General features: G+C 45.4%; 2 protein-coding genes across 3 annotated transcripts in view; one reads left to right on the top strand and one right to left on the bottom strand.

Moving 5' to 3' along the window:
• Positions 1–7823, bottom strand: part of LOC121699836 (transient receptor potential cation channel subfamily M member 4-like) — a 30850-nt gene extending 23027 nt beyond the window's left edge. The window contains exons 1-3 of the mRNA XM_042082294.1: positions 7428–7823; positions 2621–2682; positions 2349–2526 (exon numbers count right to left, since the gene is read on the bottom strand). Coding sequence (XP_041938228.1) covers positions 2349–2526; positions 2621–2682; positions 7428–7493 — 306 coding nt within the window. The 5' untranslated portion in view covers positions 7494–7823. The remainder of the gene's footprint in view (positions 1–2348; positions 2527–2620; positions 2683–7427) is intronic.
• The window catches only part of LOC121699857 (synembryn-A), a 28895-nt gene continuing 1918 nt past the window's right edge, over positions 623–27599 (top strand). The window contains exons 1-12 of one of the 2 annotated variants that reach the window (XM_042082363.1): positions 623–880; positions 21592–21727; positions 22044–22129; positions 22526–22573; positions 23509–23526; positions 24236–24325; positions 24761–25401; positions 25631–25766; positions 26052–26234; positions 26405–26499; positions 26874–27024; positions 27435–27530. In XM_042082363.1, coding sequence (XP_041938297.1) covers positions 22046–22129; positions 22526–22573; positions 23509–23526; positions 24236–24325; positions 24761–25401; positions 25631–25766; positions 26052–26234; positions 26405–26499; positions 26874–27024; positions 27435–27530 — 1542 coding nt within the window. In that variant the 5' untranslated portion in view covers positions 623–880; positions 21592–21727; positions 22044–22045. Of the gene's footprint in view, positions 881–20585; positions 21728–22043; positions 22130–22525; positions 22574–23508; positions 23527–24235; positions 24326–24760; positions 25402–25630; positions 25767–26051; positions 26235–26404; positions 26500–26873; positions 27025–27434; positions 27531–27599 lie in introns of those variants that run through there. The other variant, XM_042082362.1, reaches the window with a different exon arrangement.

Consider the following 27599-nt stretch of genomic DNA (forward strand, 5'->3'; position numbering starts at 1 on the left):
CACCTAAATAGGAAATGTGTCATAAAGTCACAGTGCATTGAATGAATGGTCTGAAACTTCTCAGGATAACAGATATTATGATTATGATGATATCCAGACACCCAATGGGCCTGCCTGGCATAGCGCCACCACCTGGCCAAGCAGGAAATGTTCCAGAAATGGACGATGCCTTAACTGATTGATCTGAAACTTTATAAAATATTGGATACTATTGTGATGATATTCACATGTGTAATTCACAGGCCTAGCATAGCGCCACCATCTGGCCAAGCAGGAAATGTGCCAGAAATGTTCTATGCTTTGAATGAATGGTCTGAAACTTCTCAGGTTAATAGATATTATGATTATGATGATATCCAGACACCCAATGGGCCTGCCTGGCATAGCCCCACCACCTGCCCAAGCAGGAAAATGTGCCAGAAATTAACAATTTAGCCTTAAGTGATTGATCTGAAAGTTTACAAAAATGTTGGATATCATTATTGTGATGATATTCACATGTGTAATTTCCATGCCTAACACAGCGCCACCATCTGGCCAACCAAAAAGTGTATCAGAAATGTTCTTTGCTTAAAGCCCCCCCTTAAAACGTGTAACGTTTTCAGTTGTTTGTTAACACAATCAACATTTACCATTCATAAATGTGGCCTCATTCATGTTTAATTACCACCACCACCAATTCGAAGCATACCTATTGGCTTAGAAATCCACATTTAAATCTACATAGCACAGGGGCGACTAGCCTTGTACGTGCGCCATGTTAAAATACCGGTGGCCAGCAAGGGACATAATATGCGAATACAGCTCAGTCTTTGGCGTCTGGATGCATAGAAAAACATTAGCTTGGATTCATCTGTAGAATTTCCCTACATTCAGCAATGTAAGTTACGAGCCCATTTTCAAGTCATATCTTCCTAACAGTCCGACATTGACATTGTATTTTCCAACGAAATTTAAATAGAGAGAAATAACTTTGTTCGTGATCTTTCACCAGCTCACTTGATCTCTAGTTTCTAGACCCAGAGACAGTTGACAACCTAACCTAGTATAGTAGTAACCTAACATAGTTATGCTAGGACTAACAGACCACAAAGTTGCTGAACGTGTTATTTCAGTTTAGTTTGCAACAATAATAGTTTAACCAAAGTCCTTAGCTGCAGTAGCCTACTACCTAGCCGTCCCATTCACTTTCCGTTTACTGTGCTAACGATAGCTAGCTAGCAGCTAGGTCCGAAAGAGTTGCATTAGCATCGCACACAAGCAATGGCAATAACGTTAACAAATGTTATGAATATGTTATTATTGCTTATTCAAGCGTAACTCTAGGGTGTTTTTGTGAATGTACCTGAGTCAAATTTTCGTGAATGGGAGTCGTAGGGGCATTAGCCTACTATTTTGATGCGTCAAAATCGCTATTTTAAAACACTAAGAAGGCTCGACACAACGTGAAACTTTGATCGAACTATCATCAGTGTCTCTACACATGAACTTGAGCATTGAGAACATTGTTAGTGTACACATAGTTTACTAAAAAGAAAGGTTTTGGACAACTCACTCCTTGACTGGCATGATGGCAGCGAGCAGAAAACCCAAGTGAGTTTTTCAAAACGTTTCTTTTAGTGAGCTCTGTGTACATGAACAATGTTCTCAATCAATGCTCGAGTTCATGTGTAGACACACTGATGATACTTCGATGGAAGTTTCATGTTGTGTCGAGCCTCTTAGTGTTTTAAAAATAGCGATTTTGACGCGATCATGTATCAAAAAATAGTTACCATTCAAAACTCCATTTGACCCAAAAACGACAACACGGACAAGCTTGAAAGTGGAGCTTCAGACATAATTATGCTTTTTATAGTTTGACTCATGTACATTCACAAAACACCCTAGGGTGCATTTCGGCGAGAATTACGCTTTCAGAGAGAAGTTTATGCTTCGACGTGCTAGGAGTCCAGAACTAGTGTCACTTTTGATGTGTGACGGCTCCCGTAGTTCTAAACGAGGCAGTGCTTCCTCCAAGTAGTTGGTTGCTATATAACTCCTTACCACTAGATGGGAGAATTTCTTACACAGGGGGGCTTTAAAATTAATGATCTGAAATTTCTCAGGTTAATATATATTATGATTATAATGACACCCACCTGGCCAAGCAAGTCAATGTGGCAATACAAAAACAAATAGCACACACATCAAATATGTACATTTCACAAACACACCACGTCGTTGCTTTGTTGGATTCCGACATGTCACGGGTTGAGGCCCGCAGGTGCTCGGGCCCGCCATTGCCGCTTGCGGCTATATTTATTATTATTATTATTATTATAGTAGGCCACCAAATGACCACTCACATAGCTGTGCCTCTTACTAGCCCCATCAAACTCCACTTCACCAAAGGCGTCCGTGGGAGCTTCGGAGGAATGCTGAGCAGAGACCCAGTTGCTGACCATGGCTGTGCTGAAGTAGTCGCCCAGGGCAATCGACTGATGGTCCTTTTTGGGTACCCCACATTGGCACCACTGGCCATCGCTGTGTAAAGTGCAAAAACAAGTGCTAAGAACAACTGCCAAGAAATTAGCAACTGTTGCAAAAAAAAAAACTCAACTCAGAACCTCAAGCTCACCTTGATGCATCTTCCACAAATGTTGTGCACAGTCTCTTTTTGATTATTTTGGGGATCCAACTCTAGGAACACAAATATTCTTGTCATGTGCCCAGAAAAGCTAAACAAAGGCAGGAAAATAAAACAACGATTGTGGAAGATTTAACAAAATAGTACTGTTACTTAAATGCCACATCCATTTATATTTTACATTTTAACGCTATTCGCCTGACTGCAAATAGACCTAAATTGCTTTGATTTGCACCTGCAGGGAGTTTTGTGGCACACCATCTATTTCAAAGGAGTACACTACATTTCCGGAACTAGGCTATAGGCTACTGTAAACGTAACGATAAGCAAATTTTGTGGTTCGGTGGTTGTCTAGTTGATTCATCCATGTTACTGCAAAAAAACAATTAAGCTAGGGTGACCAGATTTGAGTTTGTGAAAAAGAGGACACTTCAGCAGGGTGGGGATAATGAGCTTTATTGGCCGGCCCGCTAACAGAAAAACACTGCCTCAAAAGACTATTTTGAACACTTGAAAGTTTTAAAGTGCAAAAACAATAATTACAATAAAAGCAGGGCTGTTGAGCTCTATACACGCAAGATACATTTGGATGGCGACCCATCTTTAATGTTGCATATCTCTAAATTTGATCCAAGATGTTTCTGAAAATACAAACTGAATCTTTTACAGTAGCCTAGCTCTATAATTTTGACAATCTGTTTTAGAGTTTAATAATCCTGACCTGTGAAAACAGTTGGGGACTGATGTGGATGTTGTCTGTTTTCTTATACCTATTCAATCATGTCTGGTCTATTATTAGGCCTACCTCTTTTCAATCCATTATTATTAGATATTTCTTTTGTAAAGAAAAAGGCCTACATCTATCCCTCATGTCAGTGGTTTTCAAAGTGGGGGCCACGAGGGGGTGCCAGGGGGGCCTCAGCAAGTTGGAAAGAAAAATAAAAGCAACAAATAAATACATTTGAAAATGATGTATTACTATGAGGGTTGTTATACAATGCCATTATAATAATTTGTCGCATATCTGAACATTATTTTCCATGATAATGACTGGGAATAATAGTAGAGTGATAGCTCTCATTTAGCAGAAAGCCCCAAATGTAATTTTACACACTGTATGCTTCATCACAAAGTGCTTGTGGCTAAAATAATTACTAGGATTAGCTTAATGTATTTTTAAATTTGCCGTAGTATTGTCGATGGGTTTAATACAACATCAAGGGGTCCTTGGCCAGAACCTAGTGGTATTTGGGGGGCCTTGTCAAGGAAAAGTTTGGGAACCCCTGCCTCATGTTATGCCAACATATTTAATTCACCTGAATATAGGCTACAGTAGATAGAGGATTATTGACATTTGCTGTTGTAAGTGTGCAGGCTAAAGGCAGTTTAAAGGGATAACTAAAGTGCAGTTTCCTACCCGAAATTAGAAAGTTGCTAGGTCGGCAATCGTCTAGAGAAGGCCGCTCAGACAATGGCAGAAGTGCCGTTCGTCATGTTATATTTTTTACAGTCTAGTTATGAGGTTATGTGCCATCAAAATAATTTTGGAGACGTAATGTTAAGGTCGAAAAACTCTGTCACTGTTACTTTAACTGATGAGCTCTCATCCCTCGCTGCCGTTCGAAGCTTTGCTGAACATTGTGTAGCTACCTGAAGGTCGTTGACACCTTTATTTGCGACCGACAAGTAGGCTGTGTCAAGTAGACAAGTGCCTGCTTTGCAGGTCAGCACTCAGCTTCATGTTGATCTCGACCGAGACAGAAACATGGAAATGTACGTTTTAATTCGTCAGTGAACTTACACTAAACAAGGACGTTTGCGCTATTGAGGTGACTGACTGACCAATTAAATGTTTACAGAGATTACTATCGACCAACGACGGTAGCTAAGGTCAGGCTCAACACACTTTCCACTCAATGCAAAGCGAACTGTAGGGGGAGGGCGTGACTATATGTGAATGAAAGACATTAGCGTGTTTCCATCCAACTCATGCGAATTAGTGATGCGCATCCGCACATAAATAAAATGCGCATTAGTCAGCGTTTCCAACGCCTATTGATTCTAAGTATTTTGGGATACTTTGCCTATATTGAGGGAAATGGACGCCCTCCTCTCTGCGGTCGGAATAGCCTAGGCCCTAGGCCTAATTCATTCCTTAATTTTGAAAATATTTTGTTTAATATCGATTAGAAGGAGAAGGCGGAGAATGTTTATATTGCGCAATCGGGTGTTAGCAGCTTCCCATCGCCGGAGACCGCCATACACTTGGGAACGACCAAGGTCTCGGCAGTTTTTTTGTCAAATTTGGCACTTCACTGTAGAGCTTCATTTCTATCATTTCACGCGGGCTCGGGCTTGCGCGGTAGGCTAAATGAGCGGTCAGGTGATGCGTTTCGGTTAGCTGCGAGAAAGATGCAGAAATGGATGCTTAGGAGGTGAAACAGCGGCTGGCCTCTTGTGACTGGCGTTTTAGTTGCATCGGCAAAGAAAGCAAAGTCTGAGGTGTCAGATCAGACTTTGCACAGCTAATAATAAATCACTCCGCGATACAATGCGAAGATTTGACACAATGTTTTCATCCCAGCCCTCCACTATTTTAAGCAATGGGTTACTCCTTAGCAAACCATAACGAAACAGTGCTTCACCACATCTGTGGATTAAGCCACACAGTCAACTCAATGTAAGTAAGATAAACGAGGATGCTAATTGTTCTCAGCATTGCCAGCATTGTGTATAATATGATTGTCACTTGGAGGAGACTTGTAGATAACTAACGTTAGCTAACCGCTGCTAACGTGCTAGCATCGTCACGTCAGGCTGTGCACAGTAGTGTGACATTTATTCACCATAAAATAATAAAGTTGAGTGGTTCTGCAATGTAGACAATGTTTCCGTTTTTATGCAGTACCATGTCCCTTACATGACATGGCCCATTGTCCTTGTAACATGCATGCAGCAAACCTAGATATGAATGTGATTTCAGCCCGACTTTCAACATTTCTTTCAAGAACACAGGGTTACCTAGCAACCAAGACGCTGTCTATTGAAAAGGGAACTGTTTTTTGATGCGTAAGAACGATGTCGAAATTAACATTTTTAAACAATAACGGGATGTTTTCAGATTATTTAGTTTGTGGTAGAATTGTTGTATAAAAGCAATATAGCACTCGTGATCGTGGGATTGGTCATGGATATTCCCACGGCTACTGCCGAACAACACCCGTGGGAATATTCATGACCAACCCCACTCTCACTCGTGCTATATTGCTTAATTATTACACGGCTCTTCATAATGCTGCAGAATGCTCCATTCACTTGAATGGGCCTTCCCAACGTTCGGCGGTCTGCTAATTCTGAATAACAGACCATTGCTAAGTATAACAGACCGCTGTCAAGGAAAATTGGCTTTGTGCTTCTAAGTCAATTCTTTCATATCACTATGCAAGGATTGGAACTTCATTCAAAAGTGAAAGCAGATGGTTGATCAGCTGTGTTCTAAAGAATGTTTGATTTAAGTTCATCGTGTGTTGTTGTGAACTATTTGTTTATCAGCAAAAGCCATGATGAAACGGTAACAAAGAGGCTATATAGGCTATGTAGGCTAAAGAGTCATATCGTGGGGAGTTTATTGTGTCGTTTTGGTAAGTAGCCGTGTAATAAGCGGGATAATGTATAGAACACCGGTCATTATCGGGAAATAGGTCCCTTCAGGGCGGAACAAGACCCCTCTGCTGCGCGTCGGGGTCCGTTTTGCCCTGTCGGGACCTATCTCCCGACAATGACCGGCGTTCTATACATTATCCCTTACATATATTATGATATTCAGTATACATTATTGAATGCTTAGCTGGAATGATGTTTTTCCCTATCGTCCTATTGTTAAAGCAGGCATACCTGCGGGCATGTAATCGGGCTACAGGTTTTCAGTTTCAGTTTACAGGAATGGCATGTTTGAACGGGCACTGCAGTTGTATAAACTTGCGATGTGTGCCGATCGAGTTGTTGGCGAAAACTTTAGCGTCAGCAAAACAACTGTGCACCAATGTGTGTATTCAATTTGTTTTATTCTACGGAAACAAGCAAGAGAACACATCAAGTTGCCTAATGTTATAGGGAAGCGTCAGAGATTGCTGAGATTCTCTGAAGGTTACTTCACACGATGCGAATAAACCGTTTCCATAAACTTTATTCCCATTATACCATATGCGCATCGAGAGTTAAACCACCCCCTCTAGCGAATCAATGCGCATTAGGATTTTTGATGCGCATTTCACGTGTTTCCAACCGGGATTTCTTATTCGAATAGATTAAATGCGTATTAGGACGTTGGATGGAAACACTAAGAGGGAGCAATGCAAATTCGCTGTTAACACGTTTGAGGCTAGAATAAAATCCCTGACAACTTTGATTTTTCGCCCGGACACATTTTTAGGTTTCAAAAAGAGGACATGTCAGGGCAAAAGAGGACGTCTGGTCACCCTAATTAAGCAGTCTTCTTTCAGTGCTAACGTAAAGATCCTCAGACAGCACAGGGAAGTGAAGTGAAGTGAATCCTCGGCTCGGCTTGGTGCTGTCTCTCTCAGTTCCGCATTTTAACAATCTGCTTGGCCTCTCATGTTAACAGGATTTGGGACAATGCATGTGGTAACTTGCACTACCTTACGTCATTCATTGTTAGTTATTGGTGTGTGTGTTTAATGTGTGCAAGTAGGCTAGGCTATCGTTCACGTTTTGTTTGGCTACCATATGGCAAGACTTCGCCAGCCCTTAACAGCCCTAGCATTCCTTAACATTTTACCTGGTCTTTCTCATGTTTGGACACTCCACCTCCCTTCTCTCCTCCGTCGACTTCTGACTCGTCCATCCAGCTGTGTTCGTGAAAAACTTAACAGACGCTGAGATCTCGGACAGAAGAGGTTTCGATCTTTGTGCAAATCAAACAAGTTTGATCGCACTTCAATTTTTTTCACTGTACATAACTGGTGTTAACTAGCCTACCTACCTGTTGATTTAGGTGGAGTCGAGTAAGGTGTGGCCCAAAACATGCAGGAAAAAGAAACAAGAGGCAGGTATCAATCTATTTTTTACAGTCTATGGTATCAACCCTAACTTCTGTGTAGCCGAGGCTATTTCAAGGCGTTCCCAAAGAGCGTCAAAACGGGAAGCGTGCTGTGAATGTCAGCCGATTCAACTGCTGTGCTGTCCGCTGTGCAGTGATTGCGGACAGAAGGCTATTCCTGATAAAAATCGCGTGTGTTGAGTGTTGTTGATCATACACATACGAGTATTGTGATCTGTCTGACTGAATTAATTAGGTCAGCAATGACCATTCTACATGCACATATCAAATTACTGTGACGTTATTTCCATCGTGACCTTTACGCGCTGCAAAACAGTATTATCACCAACTGTGCCTCAGACTTGGAAAGGTTTGTCACAGTAAATGAATAGGCAAACTACAATAACCCTATGAAACAGATGTTCTCAGATAGCCTAATTCTCATTGATCTCCTTTCTTGATCAAATATGATGCTGAGTAAATATATATAGTCTTTTGATCCCGTGAGGGAAATTTGGTCTCTGCATTTATCCCAATCCGTGAATTAGTGAAACACACTCAGCACACAGTGAGGTGAAGCACACACTTAAGCCTGCAGCAACAGCGGCGCTCGGGGAGCAGTGAGGGGTTAGGTGCCTTGCTCAAGGGCACTTCACCCGTCGGGGTTCAAACCGGCAACCCTCCGGCTACAAGTACGAAGCGCTAACCAGTAGGCCACGGCTGCCCCATAATAAAACTATTGCCTACCAGCAATAATAGTTTAGATATTATCTTGAGTGCATTACATTTCTGCTACGCTTATGTTTGTCGCTGGCACGTGAACACAAAAAACAAGGAAGTGCCAACCATACCTAACTACACAAATCTAAGCACACACACACACTCACTCTTTCACTCACAGATGCTGACTCAATCGAAATTATTTTCTTATGCAGATTTTTTTTATTAGTTCTCTATTTGCCTTATTTCTCCATTGATTTTATTAAAACAATTACCAGGGCCTAGCCCTATAGTCATCAATAAAGGACCAGGAGTCAACAATAGCATTTAATTATATATTTTATATTTATAAATTGGTTGAACCTACAATAGACTTTGGTATAGTACAAAATATCTGTATAATACAAAATATCTATATTATGTACAGCATAAGCAGCAAGGTTGTGTAACACACTGAACTACATTCAAATAGGCCGACTACTCATATTTCACTCTCCACATTAAAATAATGAGTACCAGTTAATACATTCAGTCCAGTCAAGTGAAGAGAACAGATGAGTTGAATCAAGTGCTGAGCTCCTCTGGTCACAATGTACCCCTCTCACATATACACACACACACACACAAACACATTCATACACACACACAGACAGAGAGAGAGAGACACACACAGTCTCTCAGTCTAATTGATCCCAGTCCTGTCTGATACTCAGCGGCCATATCCTTTGGGGTCATTGGCTTTTTTGGACTCATCCTTGCCATTTGTGTGCCCGATTCGGTACAGCGTGTCTGCCAGATTGTGCACTTGGCATGTGCCGAGTTGGCAGCCTCTCGGTGGAGCGCGCCTCACACGGAGGTTGATGTGGGTACTGAGGGAAAGAAAATGGCAAATTTAATATTGCAATGTAACCACTGTGAAATCAACGTTTGTGCTTTCTTTTGCAAAACATTTAGCCAGTCTAATATAGATATTATTTTTGTCTTAAAAAAACTGTTAACATTTATGTCTAGTATGTAAGTTGACCATTTATTTTCGTTTATCCTTTAGGAGATACTTGAGCAGCAGCTTGCCCAACTTACCTATCACCAGGTTCGGTGTCTCTGTTATCAATGACTGATTCAACACTGGCATGGTTTTCAGTTCTGTGAAGTAGTAAGTCCTTCAACTTCTGTATAGATCTTTTGTGGAGCACATCTAGTTGTGTTCTGTAGAAGAGTAATGTAGCATGTTACAAAGGGCTTTATATGAGGATGTTGACCTGTTTGATTGATGTTTTGATGTTTGACCTGTATGTGTGTGTGTTTGGTCACTTGTGAGCCTACCTGTGCATGTCCCTGAGTGGGATGGCTGTAGTTAGATGAGCTGTGAGCAGAAATAACACAGCCATCTTCACAACAGAAGAACCTGAGAAAAGGCATACACATAATTAAAAACTATTAAATTTTAAGTCCAGAAGAAATACCAATATAACAGTAGACAATGCTATGTAATATAAAAATGCAAACATGTTACATAATGTATCACGAAAGCTCAACCTCTGAATAAAAACAAATTATATTGTGAATGCTTCCCTATAGTTAGCAAGTAGTTTCATAATTTAAATGAAAGATTTCATAATAACGGCACTTTCAGCTAATGTTTAATTTGATTCTACCAATAAAATGTATTATTAAGAGAAGAAAAATCACCTGTCATGAATGGCAAACATCTATGGCAATCTTTTTGCTGCTTCATTAATCCTTCAATCCTCTTAGAAAATATAAGACTCAGGAATGTCATCTATGAAATCAGATAGAATAGTCTTTGGTCCTTTCCTCTCTAGATGTTCTTGGCTGTTCTTCGTGTCTCAAGTCTGACTCTTTCTCTCCCCTCCCACGGTATATATAAGAGGGAGGGAGAAGGAGAAGAAGAGGGGATGTACTCCTTCACCTCCCTCCATCTTTCCCACCTCCCTCCATCTTTCAACCCAGTACCCCTCAGGATGTGTAGGAGTCACTGGCTGTACATTTCCATTTGGGGGTTGTAACCAGGAATTGCATTTTTTTTTTGCCAATGATCTTCATAGAAAGGGAGTGTAAAGGTTAAAGGAAAACACCTGCTTCTTAAAGTCGTAAAGTTTACCTGCAGGTGATGAGTGGGTGGTTAGTCATGATGAAAACTGACATGACCTAATCGAATATCCTGTTTCAAAACTTGATTATGTGACTTTGTGCTCGTGCTGCATGGTCTATCGTTTCCATCTTCATCTTCCCCCTCTCTTCAACTCATCATCTTCCTCTTGTTTTTCCGTATCCTCCCCTCTCTCCCCTGCTCTGGACCCCTTCTCCCTGGCTTTTGCTCGAGTGATTGTTTCTGGAAAGATTGCTTCATTTCCGCCACCTGCAGGAAACGGACCCCCCCTCTCTCTCCCCGGGCATCCCTCAAAATAGCCCCACCTCTTAAAGCAGCTTTTTCTTTATCATTTTGTTTTTCCTGCCATTTTTTCCCCTGAGTCACGTTTTTTCCCACTGTTTATTTCTGAAGTGTCCTTCGCATACCCCTCAACCTCCTCTCCCCCTTTTTTACCCACAAGCCCTTATTTCCCTATGGAAGTTTCCCACTGTAGTTCCTTCAGAAGTCAGTCTAAATCATGTGATTACCCAATTCCCAGGAAATGAATATCCACTTCTGGTACATCCTGACATCCAGGACTGAGGCACACTAAGTGTTATCATTCCATCTAGGGCACATAAGAAAATGGATTTCATGATTGGTCTCTCTCTTTCTCTTTCTTTCTCTCTCTCTCTGTCTCTCTCTCTCATGGTTTCCCCCACTAGTTCTATTGTGCACTTTTCCTGCAAAGTCCATCTGGAGTTGTTTTTGTAGTCAAAATAATCCATTGACTCATAACCTCTCGCACAAAAATACATACTCACTCTCTCTCTCTCTCTCTCTCTCTCTCTCTCTCTCTCTCTCTCTCTCTCTCTCTCACTCACTCACTCACTCACACACACACACACACACACACACACACACACACACACACACATGCATAAACAACTTTACTCACACCTGTGCTTGTAAACACAGACAAAAAATGCATTGCCTCTAGCCTACTTTATTTGGTAATGAACTTTAGGTTATCGTGTGTGTTTGGGAGTCCTATACATCTTCATGTTTACATCATGGGTTTCCAGGTCATGTATACAATGTGTTAAAATTTTGCTTATCACTGTGACTTTGACATGGAGCAGGTTCCGGAAAGAATGCGTCTGTCTGTCTGTGTTTATTATATAAGTGTCATCAGTCATGTTTAAAGAAGAATGATCAAACGTTGGCCTCTTGTGAAGACGTGTTTTTGAATATTTTCACAACCAAGTCAGAATTTTTTAATATTCATATCCCAAGTTTAGAACATACTTATGAAAACCTCTTTTGATGTGGGACCTACTCTGGTTTTTATTTTGGAATTCCCTGCCACACTTGACTATGTGAAACTTGCTGGCCTCACACGACAGTCACAAATGAAACACATCTTTACACATATTTGCATACCATAGGCATAAGCACATGTTGGTGACATAACACTGTGCTACATTTCCCCAAATGTTTGCAGACTTTCTTCACTTGGAGAAGTATTGTTTTGAAAATGGATTTCATGATTGGTCTCTCTCTTTCTCTTTCTTTCTCTCTCTCTCTGTCTCTCTCTCTCATGGTTTCCCATGAGATCATATGAGTAGACATTTGTAAGTCTATAGCACACACACACACACTGTCATGAGCATTCTCTCTCCCTGGCAACAACCCTTAATTGATTCAACTCTCTGCCACTCTCTCTCTACTCTGCCTAACGAGCTCCACCTGGCTCCGCCCTGCTCAGCTCTTGTTACCTGGCCAGCTGCGCTGCATTTCCTACTCACCATCCTCACCTTGCCCCACTCTGCTCTAATTACTCTGCCAGCTGCACTGCATTTCTCCACTAACCTCTCCCAGTATATAAAGCCCTGTTTTTCAGCCAAGCCCTGTCAGATCGTCTTCAAACCTGGACCAGTAACCTGCCTGCCTGTCTACTCTCTGACTCCTACCTGTGATTCGGATCCTTTCTTGACTGCCTCCCTGTTCTACTGCCCCGGTTATCCCGACCTGCCTTCCGGGTCTTCTCGATTACTCTCCGATCTTCAGCCCCCCCGGTAACTCAAATCTGCCTTCTGTCTCTCACAACGTTTAGTGCCTAGCCCTGGTCTGTACTACTGCCTGCTGTTCACCTTGCTGTTGTGTGTGGGTTCCCCTGAGCCCCGAGAACCCCTGACACCCCTGGCACTCCTAGCACCCCTGGAACCGGAACCTCCAAGACCTCACGTTTCTCTCACTCCTCTTCCCCCCTGAACCCTTCAATAAAAAGACTCTGAATTTGAACTTGCGCTCTTGGGTCGTCTTCTGTCCGTGACAGAACGATCTGACCATCATGGACCCAGCGCACTCCCTGACCACTATGGAGGAAGAGCCCGAGATGACTGCCCTACAGCGACTGGAACGCACTGAGGGAGACATCAATCGGATGGCTGGCGACATCGCTTCCCTTCTCCAGCAGCAACAGCAACAGCTTCAACAGCAGCAGCAACAGTTCCAACTGCAGCAACAACTGCTAGCCCAAGCCCTGCAACTACTCTCAAACCCGGCTACTCCACCTGCACCCACCCCTGGTTCTTCTGTTCCTGTACCACCGGCAGTGCTGCCACCAGATCCCCACACTCCTGAACCAGAGATTGGGAACCCGGAACGTTTCGATGGAAACCAAAAGCAAGTAAGACCATTCTTGAGCAGCTGCCGAATCCAGTTCGCACTACAGCCCAGGACCTTCTCAACGGAGGGAGCCAAGGTGGGGTATGTCATCACCCATCTCACCGGCCGAGCTCGGTTGTGGGGAACGGCGGAATTTGACCGGCAAACCCCAGCCTGTGCCTCCTTCAGTGCCTTTGAGGAGGAGATGTTAAAGGTCTTTGATCTAGGCTCGCCAACAGCCGAAGCGTCACAAGCTCTGCTCACCATCCGTCAGGGCAATCGGACAGTGGCAGACTTCTCCATTGACTTTCGTACCCTGGCCAGTCAAAGCTCGTTTAACTCAGAGGCACTGGTGCAAGCCTTCCTCCACAGCTTGGCGGACTATATCAAAGACGAGCTTGTTTCTCATGACCCGCCCTCAACGCTTGATGCCGCCATTGACCTTGCCGTCCGCATTGACCGCCGTATACAGACCCGGAGGAGGGAGAAGGGGCGTCTCAGTCAACCTGCCATCCGCACTCGGGTCGATACCTCCTCTGTCCAGCCCCTGCCTGTCAAGTCCCAAGGCCAACTCAATCAGCCTGAGGCCATGGAGATTGGCCGTGCCTCTCTGACTCCCGAGGAGCGTCGGCGCCGTCTAACCTCCAACCTTTGCCTCTACTGTGGTGGTGAAAATCACCATGGTCGCCACCTGTCCGGCAAAAGCCGCAGCTCACCAGGTGTAGGAGAGATCCGGGTGAGCTCAACAAGTCTTCAGTCTCCCTCCATTCGAAAACCCCTGCTTCATCTCCGCCTTCAGCTTTCCGACACGACTCATACGTTGGCCGCCCTTGTGGATTCTGGAGCCGAAGCAAACATCATGGACCCTGAGCTTGCACGGCGACTGGACGTGAACCATCATCAACTGGCACAACCCATTCCTGTACGAGCCCTGGATGGACATCATCTGGGCACGGTCACTCACATCTCAGCCCCTGTGACAATTCTGCTGTCAGGAAACCACCAAGAGTCCATCCAGTTTCACCTCCTACACTCACCTGGCCAACCACTCATTCTCGGATACCCGTGGCTCCGTCAGCACAACCCCCACATCGACTGGGAGACAGGAACAGTCCGTTCGTGGGGAAGGAGTTGTCACCAGACCTGTTTAAGGGGGGCCACCCTGCCCGTTCATCGGGAAATATCTAGCGCTACCCCCGACATATCCAATGTTCCGACCTGTTACCACAGCCTGAAAGAGGTGTTCAACAAATCCAAGGCGACATCTCTACCCCCACACAGACCCTATGACTGCGCGATTGATCTCCTGCCTGGCACAGCACCTCCCAAGGGTCGTCTGTATTCACTGTCAGCCCCGGAAAGAAAGGCCATGGAAGACTACATTAATGACTCTCTTGCCGCCGGGATAATCAGACCGTCTTCTTCCCCCGCAGGAGCGGGATTCTTCTTCGTCGGTAAGAAGGACGGTTCTCTTCGTCCATGCATAGATTACCGGGGTCTGAACGACATCACGGTTAAGAATCGCTACCCACTGCCCTTACTTTCGTCTGCCTTCGAACTGCTGCAGGGAGCCACCGTATTCACGAAGCTGGACCTTCGCAATGCCTACCATCTGGTGCGGGTGAGAGAGGGAGACGAGTGGAAGACTGCGTTCAACACACCAACCGGCCACTATGAATACCTCGTCATGCCATTTGGCCTCACCAATGCCCCAGCAGTTTTTCAAGCCCTAGTGAATGATATCCTCAGGGACATGTTAAATACATTCGTTTTTGTGTACCTTGACGATATTTTAATATTCTCAAAGACTCTGTCAGAACACACGCACCATGTCCAGTTGGTCCTGCGCCGCCTGCTGGAGAACTCTCTTTTCGTGAAGGCAGAGAAGTGCGAGTTCCATGCCAAGACCGTTTCATTCCTGGGGTATGTGATCAACGAGGGCAGCATTCAGATGGATCTCACGAAGGTGTCGGCTGTCACGTCCTGGCCAGTCCCTGAGTCTCGGAAAAAGTTGCAACAGTTCCTGGGCTTTGCGAACTTCTATAGGAGGTTCATCCGAAACTATAGCACAGTGGCTGCACCACTCACGGCGCTAACCAGCACTAAACAGCCGTACCAATGGACAGCAGCTGCTGATAAGGCCTTCCATAGCCTCAAGACACGTTTCACTTCCGCTCCCATCCTCCAGATGCCAGATGCAGCAAGGCAGTTTGTGGTGGAGGTAGATGCTTCGGACGTGGGAGTGGGTGCAGTGCTTTCTCAGAGAGCAGCCGAGGATGGCAAGATGCACCCCTGTGCCTTCTACTCCCGTCGGCTAACCCCAGCCGAATGCAACTACGACATTGGGAACCGCGAGCTGCTGGCCGTCAAGCTCGCCCTTGAAGAATGGCGGCACTGGTTAGAGGGGTCAAAGGAACCATTCGTAGTGTGGACAGACCACAAAAACCTGGAGTATATCCAAACAGCCAGGAGGCTGAACTCCCGTCAACAGCGGTGGTCTCTGTTCTTTACCCGCTTCAATTTCACGCTCTCCTACCGCCCGGGATCTCGCAACATCAAACCTGATGCCCTTTCCCGGATGTTTCAGAAGGACGAGATCACCGCCATGCCAGCTCCCATTCTTCCCAGCCACTTTGTCGTAGCGGCCCTCACCTGGGAGATCGAGAAGCAGGTCATGGAGGCTCTTCGGAACCAGCCAGGCCCAAGCACCAGCGCCCCCAACCGTCTGTTTGTTCCAGCAAATCTCAGGTCACCTGTGATCCAGTGGGGGCACGAATCCCGTCTGGCCTGTCATACCGGCATCACTCGCACCCTTCATCTGGTCCGCCAGCGGTTCTGGTGGCGGCGGATGAGACGGGATGTCCAAGAATTCATCCGAGCTTGTCCCACTTGTAACCGAAACAAGACCCCCAACCAGCCTCCTGCTGGGTTGCTGCAACCCCTACTCGTACCCAAGCGGCCCTGGTCCCACGTTTCACTGGACTTTGTTACGGGTCTTCCGCCCTCTGACGGACACACAGTCATCCTTACCATTGTTGACCGCTTTAGTAAGATGACTCACTTCGTGCCTCTTCCTAAACTACCCTCTGCTAAGGAGACCGCCCAGGTGGTCCTGGAATATGTGTTTCGTATCCATGGCCTACCCCAGGATATAGTGTCAGACCGGGGGCCGCAATTCTCAGCAACCTTTTGGAAGGAGTTCTGTCATCTCCTTGGGGCCACCGCCAGCCTATCATCTGGATTCCACCCGCAGTCAAATGGCCAAACTGAACGCATGAACCAGGAGCTGGAGAAGGCACTGAGGTGCGTGGCCTCCCAAGATCCCCGGGCCTGGGCTCAACACCTGCTCTGGGTGGAATATGCCCATAATTCACTCACCAGTTCCGCCACCGGGCTCTCCCCCTTTCAGTGTGTCTACGGGTATCAACCCCCACTGTTTGCCAGCCAGGAAGCGGATGCCACCTGTCCGTCTGCTCTTGCGTATGCCCGCCGCTGCCGCCGCACTTGGGCCCAGGCTCGCACTATGCTCCTGAAGTCAGGAACCAGCTACGCCGTCGGTGCCAACCGACGGAGGGCCCCAGCACCTACTTACCGGGTTGGTCAGAAGGTCTGGCTGTCTGCCCGGGATCTGCCGCTGCGGGTTGAATCACGAAAGCTGGCCCCTCGCTTCATTGGTCCTTTTCCTGTGCAGAAAGTCATCAGTCCAACGGCGGTTCGGCTTCAGTTGCCCACTTCCATGCGGGTCCATCCCACCTTCCACGTCTCCAAGGTCAAGCCGGTCCATGAAAGTCCCCTGGTCCCTGCGGCTCCGCCGCCGCCTCCTCCGCGCCTCTTAGATGGCGGTCCTGTCTTCACCGTCCGGCGGCTGCTCCGCTCTAGGCGACGGGGTAGGGGTCTCCAGTACCTCGTTGACTGGGAGGGATATGGTCCGGAGGAGAGGACCTGGATCCCGGCCAGGAGGATAGTGGACCGGACCCTCATCACTGACTTCCACCGACTACATCCTGATCAGCCTGCAATCCGTAGGGGCCGTCCCAGAGGGGTCCCTAGCCGTCCTGCCCGCCCGGCTTCCTGTCCTGTGCCTGACCCTGATCCTGTCTCAGTACCTGTCCTGTCTCCCGACCGTGACCCTCCAGCTCCTTCTGAGGATGGGGATGCTCACTCGGACCGCTCGGAGGAGTTCTGACCCGCCGCCTGCTCCCCTCCACCCTCCCGGCATGATGTTGTTCTTGGGACTTCTGGGGCCGTCCCTTAGGGGGGGGGTCCTGTCATGAGCATTCTCTCTCCCTGGCAACAACCCTTAATTGATTCAACTCTCTGCCACTCTCTCTCTACTCTGCCTAACGAGCTCCACCTGGCTCCGCCCTGCTCAGCTCTTGTTACCTGGCCAGCTGCGCTGCATTTCCTACTCACCATCCTCACCTTGCCCCACTCTGCTCTAATTACTCTGCCAGCTGCACTGCATTTCTCCACTAACCTCTCCCAGTATATAAAGCCCTGTTTTTCAGCCAAGCCCTGTCAGATCGTCTTCAAACCTGGACCAGTAACCTGCCTGCCTGTCTACTCTCTGACTCCTACCTGTGATTCGGATCCTTTCTTGACTGCCTCCCTGTTCTACTGCCCCGGTTATCCCGACCTGCCTTCCGGGTCTTCTCGATTACTCTCCGATCTTCAGCCCCCCCGGTAACTCAAATCTGCCTTCTGTCTCTCACAACGTTTAGTGCCTAGCCCTGGTCTGTACTACTGCCTGCTGTTCACCTTGCTGTTGTGTGTGGGTTCCCCTGAGCCCCGAGAACCCCTGACACCCCTGGCACTCCTAGCACCCCTGGAACCGGAACCTCCAAGACCTCACGTTTCTCTCACTCCTCTTCCCCCCTGAACCCTTCAATAAAAAGACTCTGAATTTGAACTTGCGCTCTTGGGTCGTCTTCTGTCCGTGACACACACACACACAAAGACACACACCCCACACATACACTATTTATTGTTGTCTGCTGGGCAAATGGGAACCAAAGACACTGTACATGTACAGAGGACACAAAGGAAAAAGAGAGAGAGTTTGGTCAAGGGCCACATTGCCTATCTGCTCTGCCCTGCTTTATATAAATGATGAGCTTGTGTTCAGAAGGCAACCAAGTGTGCCCAGGTGCTAGGCTACTCTCAGAAGTAGAGTATATGATGACGATATCTTAATTCTTCATGAAACTAAAAAATATATACAACAAAATAATTTACAGCAAAAAACAACAAATAAAAAAAAAACATACATTTTACGGGAAACAGCCTTGGTGATGGTGTGTCTCATATTGGTATTTATCTGAATCATTTTATTTTTACTTGACTCAAGATGAGTCTATCATTTCTGTGTAATAAGTATTTTGTAATCTGTTATTTTCCATGAGAGAATATGGGCCCTATCATGACATTCTAAAGTGCATCGTCACTCGTCAAAAGTCTATTCAAATTTAGTAGGATGTCCAGTTCATATTGGGAGGGGTTTCGTTATCAAACGTGGAGCGCATGGCGCAACAAGGTGTTCCTAGGTTTTTTAATCAGTCATATGGGTGTGTTTGGGGCGTAACATAATTTTAAACCAATGAGAATGACATCTGTCATTCCCTTTAACGGCGCAAAGCGCGATATGTCAAATAAATGCATCGGTATTTTGGCATTCAACGGCGCATTTGAAGGAGGCTGCTTGCGAGACAGTATGGAATAGTCATTCTTAAACCATGCTTTACTAAAACCTAGCATAGCCTTCACGCATTTGCACTCGTCTATTATTTGATCTCATTGGCAAAGTGAAACTAACTTCACCAAGGAGTCAGTCAACGACATGACAGTTATATGCAGTTACTTTCGCTATTGACTGACAATGGGTTACCACCGAAAACATAGGCTGGAAAAAGCAACACTTACCCTAATATTGCTCAAATGACTCAATAAAACAACATTTATCCTGCAGAGGAGTTGCTTATATCTCGTGACAGTGCGTCTTCAGCTGTGCTCCATACGTGTCTCTCGCCTCTCCCCTAATCACTTTTAACCGTCATTACCAATTTGCAAATGATGGTGAATAACTACTCATCATGAGATGTTCAGAATTTCGTAATATCTTTATTCTAATTATATTTCCCATTGTAATCGTGCAATTTGTAATGCTTTGCATGGACGTGCGCTGGTGTGCGTTCATGAATGATAGAAGGATGGTGCGTGCACCTGCCAATATGACTGTTGACATGCGCTCTTCAAATAGCATATGAACAACTCGCCATTGACTTCTGACCAGGTTTAGGTGGTGTATGATAGCGATTTTTAGACAACGCGCCAGGCCCCTCCCTAGGTTGTTAATTGCCACACCCCTGGTCGCAATGTTTAAAAAATAAACGTGCAAAATACCGAATTCAACTTTGCGCGGGTGAAAAGCGAACTTTACGCCATGCGCTGGTGCCCAAAATACAGCCCTATAAGTTTTCTGTGGTAGTAGAGACAGCAAAAACTTTCCCATGGGCATGACGTGATATAGTTAACAAATTCTCTACAGTTTCCCAGGCTGTCTTGCCTAACACACTTCTATACCTACTTGTTATCTTTTAACTGTTGATGCCATTGTGCGTCATTCCATCTGGGTGCATGTAAGTACATGTATTTGTTTTTTGTGTGTGTTTACAAATCATGTCCTTTCTAACTTAAACTTTTGCCTACTGTTGACACTCACTTCCTGTTGTTTATGACTTACCAACTCCTGTGTGTGTGTGTGCGTGCGCAGAGTTTTGTCGTTTACCCACTGGGCTCACAAGTAGAGTATCCTGTCAGGAAACACATTGGCCTGGACACCTGATGGATTCACACACTACCCTTACTGGTGCTTGCTACTGTGCTTTTGTCTAGCAGACAAGGTGGACAGGTTATATAAATATTACTGGCGGTATGCGTCCTGCACATGCATCAGTTTATCACCTAATCATAAATAAATTAATGAATGAATGAATAGCACATATTTGTCATTGATTGAGCATGAGCATGTGTGCTGGTTGCAAGGCAGCCGTGGCCTACTGGTTAGTGCTTCGGACTTGTAACCCGAGGGTTGCCTGTTCGAACCCCGACCAGTAGCCTAGGCACGGCTGAAGTGCCCTTGAGCAAGGCACCTAACTCACTGCTCACTGCTCCCCGAACGCCGCTGTTGTTGCAGGCAGCTCACTGCGTCGGGATTAGTGTGTTCTTCACCTCACTATGTGTTCACTGTGTGCTGAGTGTTTCACTAATTCAAGGATTGGGATAAATGCAGAGACCAAATTTCCCCCACAGGATCAAAAGAGTATATATACTTATACTTACTTATACATAGTCAGCAATGGTGTGCTATACATTTTGTGCAGTCAGTGATTTTCAAGCTCTTGCATAGCTAGACTATATGAACTTTCAGCAAATTTGGGATTTGCTCTGCAGGTCCATCTGCCCAAGAGCCCATTGAAGTCCTTTTCCAATGTCCCTGAAACACGGGCACACGAATACAATCGCTAATCCAGCATGGGCGTGTATTTCTTTGGAATTGAGTAAACAACTGCATTTAAAACCTTCATCTACAAGATTGCTACACTTTTGAAACAATTTGGTAAGAGTTTAATGCACCAATTTATGTTTAATTTCACTACCGCTGGAAGTCGTAAGTAAATGAGCCTTTTCCAGACCCACTCCCAATTGTGAAGGTCTGGGTGTTCCCAGGCTATAGCCAGCGCTGTGTCTAAATATTGCACCATAATAGAGAAGGAATGTTGAAAGCCAGATGCTATGGAAACTAAATGGAGCCAGTTTTAGGATCACTCAAACTTAAGCCCTCATTGTTATGTCCGCACACAAGTGTTTCTCCGTAATGTATCAAGTTAGTGTTCAGTGATGCAGTGAGTTGTTCTGTTGTGCTGAGAGCATTTTATTATGCTTGACCGATCAGTGTTTAATGACTTGAGTCTGTTGGTGGGAGTTTGAAAATGTAAGTAGATGATACGATGAGTTGACGCTACCACGTCTCGGTGTAATTCTTATCAAATATAACACTCTGAGAGACACTTTAGTGTGTTTAAATGCTAGTGACATCCTCTGGGCTTGGTGAGATAATACACATTCATAGCCCCATTGGTTTAGATAAGGTTAGGGGGTCAGGGAAAAGAGATGAAGACGAAATCCATTAAAGGATTAGTGCATAACTAATGCACTGCTGGATTAGTGGGCAGAGAAAGAACGGATGATGATGGAGAGAGAGAGAGATGGACAGATAGAGAGAGAGTGAGAGAGAGTGGGGGCAATGAGCAGATGGAGGAATTGGCAGGGAAAAAACAGGAAAAACAGAGACAGCGAGAACAACTCCAAAAAAAGAAGACACAATCAGTAAATAAGTAAACATTACAACTGTGTTTACATCAGTTTTAGAACAAGAGAGAGAGAGAGAGAGAGGAAAAGAGAAATAGAGAGGAGAATCCATCCTCTCATTATTGTCCTCGGGGAGAGGCTTTGGATTTTTCTCCCTAAACCTGATCACACATCCACTGGGATCGCAGAGGTAGGATCGCCTGTTTACCTGACTTTCATATCGCTATACTGTGACCAAAGATGCACATCGTATTTTTCTTGTAGGCATAGAGTTTTACAGTGTTTCTATTATGTTGGTGTGTGTGTGGGTGTATGTGTATTCACATACTTGCACACTTACAGTTTATTTGTGAGTGTGCGTGTGAGTTTGTATACATATTTACACGTGTGTGTGTGTGTGTGTACAATAATTGATATGATCCGTATATTCAAATATGTGTGTTTGCATGAGTCAGTATCTCATTCTTTGTGCACTGTGTGTGCATGTGTGTGTAATTACTTATTAGCTATGGATGTGGAAGACATTATTCGCTGCATCAAAGAGGGAGATGAAGATGGCATCTGGGTGCAGCTGCAGCACTTCAACAGAGAGGTGCTAATGTTATCCTTATTGATTACATCACAGGGATTACATCTCTTTACCAATATTAGGCCTGCATTCAATTGGCAGAAAGTAGCCAGAAAGTCATGGGTTCGATTCCCGACTGCACCGTTGTGTCCTTGGGCAAAGCACTTAACCCCTGAGATGCTCCAGGGGACAGTCCCTGTGATTGGTCTCTATAAGTCGCTTTAGATAAAAGTGTCAGCTAAAAAATGGAAAAATAATGACAAATAGATAAGCAATTACACAGCAAGGTACAATTCCATCATGAACCCCATCTGTGATTGCATGTGTGACTCTATTATAGACAGGTTGAGGTGAGATTAGCGTGAGATTCCGTGTGCTGACAGACTCAATCTCTTTGACTTGTATTTTCCCCCAATGCAGTATGCGCAGTGCTTCTTTTTTGATGAAGAGGAACAGGAGCGGAGAAGGGTAAGCATGTATCTGCACACACATTCTCTCCCTTTCTGTGTTTATCTCACACATACACACACACACACACACACAGAGGGGAAAACAGTGGAACAGAAACACACACACACACACAAACTCACATACACACATGCGCGCACACACACCTGTCTGTCTATCTGTGTGTTTATCCTCTGCTGTCCGCTGATGCTGCATGTCCCTTGGTGTGGCTTAGTAAATTCCAGGCTATAAGCTCCCTTTCACTAATTCCTACCTGACACACACACACACACACACACACACACAGAAACACACACACATAAACACTGGGTTGGGCAAACCTCCTTGTCGGGGTTGCAAGGTGGGTCCCATTTGCGTAACTATTCAGACCATTTGTTTTGACGTTTGCAATGAAGCTCTGGTGCATTCTATGGGGCAACTTTTTGAGCAGTGATGTTGAGCAATGTCTTTTCCTAAGAACTTCAGAATCATCAGAAGCCATTTTGTCATGATCATCTAATTAAATGGAACTTGTTATGTGGTTTCCTAGAAACATTGACCTAAAAGTGTCCCATGTATCATCAACTTAACAGCTAAATACCCTGAGCAGCAATGCACTAGACAGAAAGTGTATGGGATGGCATTATCTGCACTAAGTCGTGTGAATTAAAAGGTGGAGGGGTGTGTGTGTGTGTGTGTCTGTGTGTGTGTGTGTGTGTGTGTGTGTGTGTGTGTGTGTGTGTGTGTGTGTGTGTGTGTGTGTGTGTGTGTGTGTGTGTGTGTTATAAAAAGCTTGTACTGTAAAAAAAAGTTTTAAAATAGGCTGGCGATATTGTTGCACCAGCTGGGGATCCTTGGTGTATGAAGTGTCACGTGCTGCTTTGTATATTATGTCTCTCACCCCCCACTCTCTCCTTTTCATCCACTGCCTCACACACCCTGGTGGGATGAAACAGAGGCAGGAACTGGAACAGGTACTCCTTCACCTCTGTTCACAAATGTACAACAACAATAACACATGCAGAGCAACACAGACACGTGTTTAGTATCACGAGTGTGTATGGATCCAGTTGTAGAGCATGGGCCTTTTAAATGCAAAGTAAACAAAAACAAAGTACCTATACTATACATTAACTGTTATATTGTTATATACTGTGTATGATAATATATATGATAATATATATATATATAGATACTGTAGATAACCAGATATAGACATAATCTATAAACACTATGAAAGCCTAGGGTTCAACATAAAATTGATAAACATTGTGTAAAAACACATAATAGTTTTGAATGGAGCAGCTACATCTTCGCCTACAAACAACACCCAGTTTGATTAGAGTACAGTAGGTTAGATTAGATAGCATTCTTGTAACTGTGCAGAGTACAGTAGTCTACTGTGAGTTACGAGAAAGCATTCAGGAGACTTTAAAGACTTTCTGTGAGTCTCATGTTAACAATAGTCCTTACCATGGTGCACATTAACCATTGGTCTTAAGTCTTGATTAATCAGTACATGTTTTGAGGTTAAACAAGAGGCTCACAGAGGAGGCTTAAAGTTCTTCACATCCCTTTTCATATCAAACTAAATGTCTTCTTAATGTCTGTCAAGATGAATTCAAAGTGGTTTGAAAACACAAACCTATTTTAATGTCATACATGCATTTCCTCATACTTCAGTTCAAGAAGAATAAGGTGCGGGACTATTTGCCCGACTCTGATTCTGACTATGATGAAAAGGCAGAGGACCCGGATGTTATTCTCAGACTGGTAATCCTGACCGTTTTTTTGTTCTCAATATCTTATGAACACAGACACACACACACACACACACACACACACACACACACACACACACACACACACACACACACGTGTATACTGAACACATACACACACACACACACACACACACACACACACACACACGTGTACACTGAACACATACACACACACACACACACACACACACACACACACACACACACACACATGTACACTGAACACACACACACACACACACACACACACACACACACACACACGTGTACACTGAACACACACATGCATACACCTACACTACTATTACTACTGTCCTCCACAGTAGCTGTTTGTCTTACACACTTCACTTCTTCATACTTCACTTCAATCAATCTTCTGTCTTCCTGACTTGTGTTGTTTAACCATTGTTCCCTCCTCTACTAGAACCTAGCAGCAGTTCTTACCCAGTACATCCGCTCAGATCCACCTGGGCGAGTGCTGAGGGCGTGTCTGCAAACCCTACGGATCCTCTCGAGGGACAAAAAGATCCTGGGGCCCCTGGTGACGGACAACTCTTTGCTCATTCTGGCTAAGCTCGGAGGGGTGAACAGCGGCGTCCCCTCCCGAGATGATGAGGACGACCCCGAGAACCCCTACGCGTCCATCCTGGAGGCCCTCGCCGAGGTGCGCCGGAGTGATGACCACGGCCACCGGAGCGCCGACGGCGACGTGGACGACGGCAACGAGGACGACTACGAACCCCACAGCTCGGCCGAGGGCTCCGGTGACAGCGCCCAGGACGACGGCACCGACCCTGAAGGCGATGAGTACACTGGCTACGGGGCCCACTACGGACGGGTGGACAGCAACACCACGCACGCCTGCGTCGGGGGTCAGCCAAGGGGCAGCATTCAAAAGATGCTCGCACGGGGCAAGAAAGACAACCGCATGAGCATCGCGCCAGTCGCTGGAGACGAGGAAGAGGGGGAGGCCTCAGAGGACATTCAGAGGAAGGAGGCGATGAAGGTGCTCTGTAATGTGGTCTACAACAGTGTCTGGGCCCAGGAAAGAGCTAGCGAGCTCAGGTATTTACCCCTGTATTTACCATTCAAATGATGTTCGTATCCTGTCTACCATTCTGATGATTTGTTTTGTTGTACAGGAAATATCTAGAAAGTTAAGAGACTTTGCTTAGAGAGCAATTCCATGTATAGGCTTTGTAATGTCTCAATAAGCTCAAGGTCAATAAGGTGAGTATGATCTTTATTGTTCTGCAGTTCTGCAGTCTTTGTATTTCTCTCTGCACCTCCTCAGACTCCTATCAGGTGTAACAGAGGCCTTGGGTTCAGAGGCTCGGTCACTGTCTCCCCACTGTGGTCAGTTCTATGAACTGCGCTTCATGTTCCTCTTGACGGCATTGAGACCTGAACTAAGGACGCAGCTAAAGCAGGTAAGTCCTGAACCTGTTCTGTATCTCAACATACTGCACACCATTAGAAATAAGAACCTGTTTGCCAGTGGAGTGCTGGTGTCAGACGGGGAGACTTGCAAGTAGACTGCTCATGGAATAGACTTAGTTATATTATTGTCTGAATGCTTTCATGCATTTGGTTTTGCTTTACAACCGGAACAATTTTAAAAATGTTGGCTAAGTTTTCTGTGAATAGCTGCCGACGCATTCCTGATATGGACATTCCCGTTCAGATTCGTGTCCCCCCACGCCTTCTCTCCACAGGAGGGAGGTGTACCCCTGTTGACTGCGCTCCTTGAGCAGTGTCTGGAGGTGCAGTGGGGTGAGCAGAACCACGTGCTGCCACGTGTGCCCCCTGTCCCCCCGGAGGCCTCACAGCGAGCCATGGAGGCCTTGAAGACCCTGTTCAACATCACCCACAGTGCACACACCCAGGAACCCAGTGAGGTAGGGAGCAAGGGATATTCCTCTATAATCACATACTGTGAAAGTTAGAATTGAATAATGCTCATAGCAAGGATTTAAATGGTGATTGGCATCAATGTGCTTATCACTGAAGATCCGTGCCATGCACAGTGATATATTCATGAACTTTTCTCTTCTTTTCACCCATGAAGGAGGACTCTGCTCTTTATCGCCACCTAGCTGTCATTCTTGGCCACTGCCTAATGGTTACCTGCGAGGGAGAGAAGGAAACGGATGACCTGAGAGGGTGAATTTACATAGCAGATAGCTTACAGGGTCTGTCTCACTCAAACAAACCAGCTTTCAGCCCTGTGTACTTTTACTGAAAGCAAACAATAGATGGCACAGACTTTCAGAATCAGAATCGGATTTTATTCACTAAGTAACGTTATGTTCACACATGCAAGGAATGTGGTTCTGGCCTTTGGTGTCACACTAGCATTACATAATACAATGTATACAGACGAGAGATTATACATGTATATACATGTACTGTATATAGACCTATTGACGTAAGAGGCTTTCTCTCTTCTCTCTTCCTCACTGCTCTCTCTCTCTGCTCTTCCTCTCTGTGCTTTCTTTCTCTCTCTCTCTCTCTCTCTCTCCCTCTCTCTCTCTCAGACACACAGTTAATCTGCTGTCTGCGCTGCCTCTGAGTTGTCTGGACGTCCTCGCGACTGTGCCACTCTCTCCGAACTCCGAGCAGTGGGAGGGCTTGAACATGGACGGTGTCCACTCCCTCCTGCTCTACATGGAGAGGAAGCTGGAGAAGGTAAGACAGCCAGGCAGGGAGAGAGAGGGAGAGAGAGAGAGAGCAGTGAAAGGAGAGTGAGGAGAGAAATTGTGAGAGAAGAAGAGAGGAGAAAAAAGGTACAGAAAAGGAGAAAAGAGAGATTATGAACCCAACCCATTGAGCAATAGGGTGTGTGTGTGTGTGTGTGTGTGTGTGTGTGTGTGTGTATGTGTGTGTTTCAGTGTGTGTGTGTGTGGTGGGTGTGTGTGTGTGTTTCAGTGTGTGTGTGTGTGTGTGTGTGGGTGGGTGTGTATACGTGTGTGGGTGTGTGTGTGTGTGTGTGTATGTGTGTGGGTGTTTCAGTGTGTGTGCATGTGTGTGTGTATGCATACACTGTATATACAGTATGACTGCATGTTTGGGTGGTAATTGTACGTGTGTATTTCCAGGGCCATAAGGTGAAGGAGAAGCTCACACCAGTGCTAAACTTCCTGACGGAAATCAGCAGAGCTCACAGACAGACACGTCGCTACCTCAGACAGCAGGTGAGACCCTGCATGCACACCCCTCACACCTTTCACCATGACCTCATCACACCACTCAAACAGGTGTTA

Source organism: Alosa sapidissima, chromosome 24 (genome assembly GCF_018492685.1).
Source record: "Alosa sapidissima isolate fAloSap1 chromosome 24, fAloSap1.pri, whole genome shotgun sequence".
NCBI classification, from domain to species: Eukaryota; Metazoa; Chordata; class Actinopteri; order Clupeiformes; family Clupeidae; genus Alosa; species Alosa sapidissima.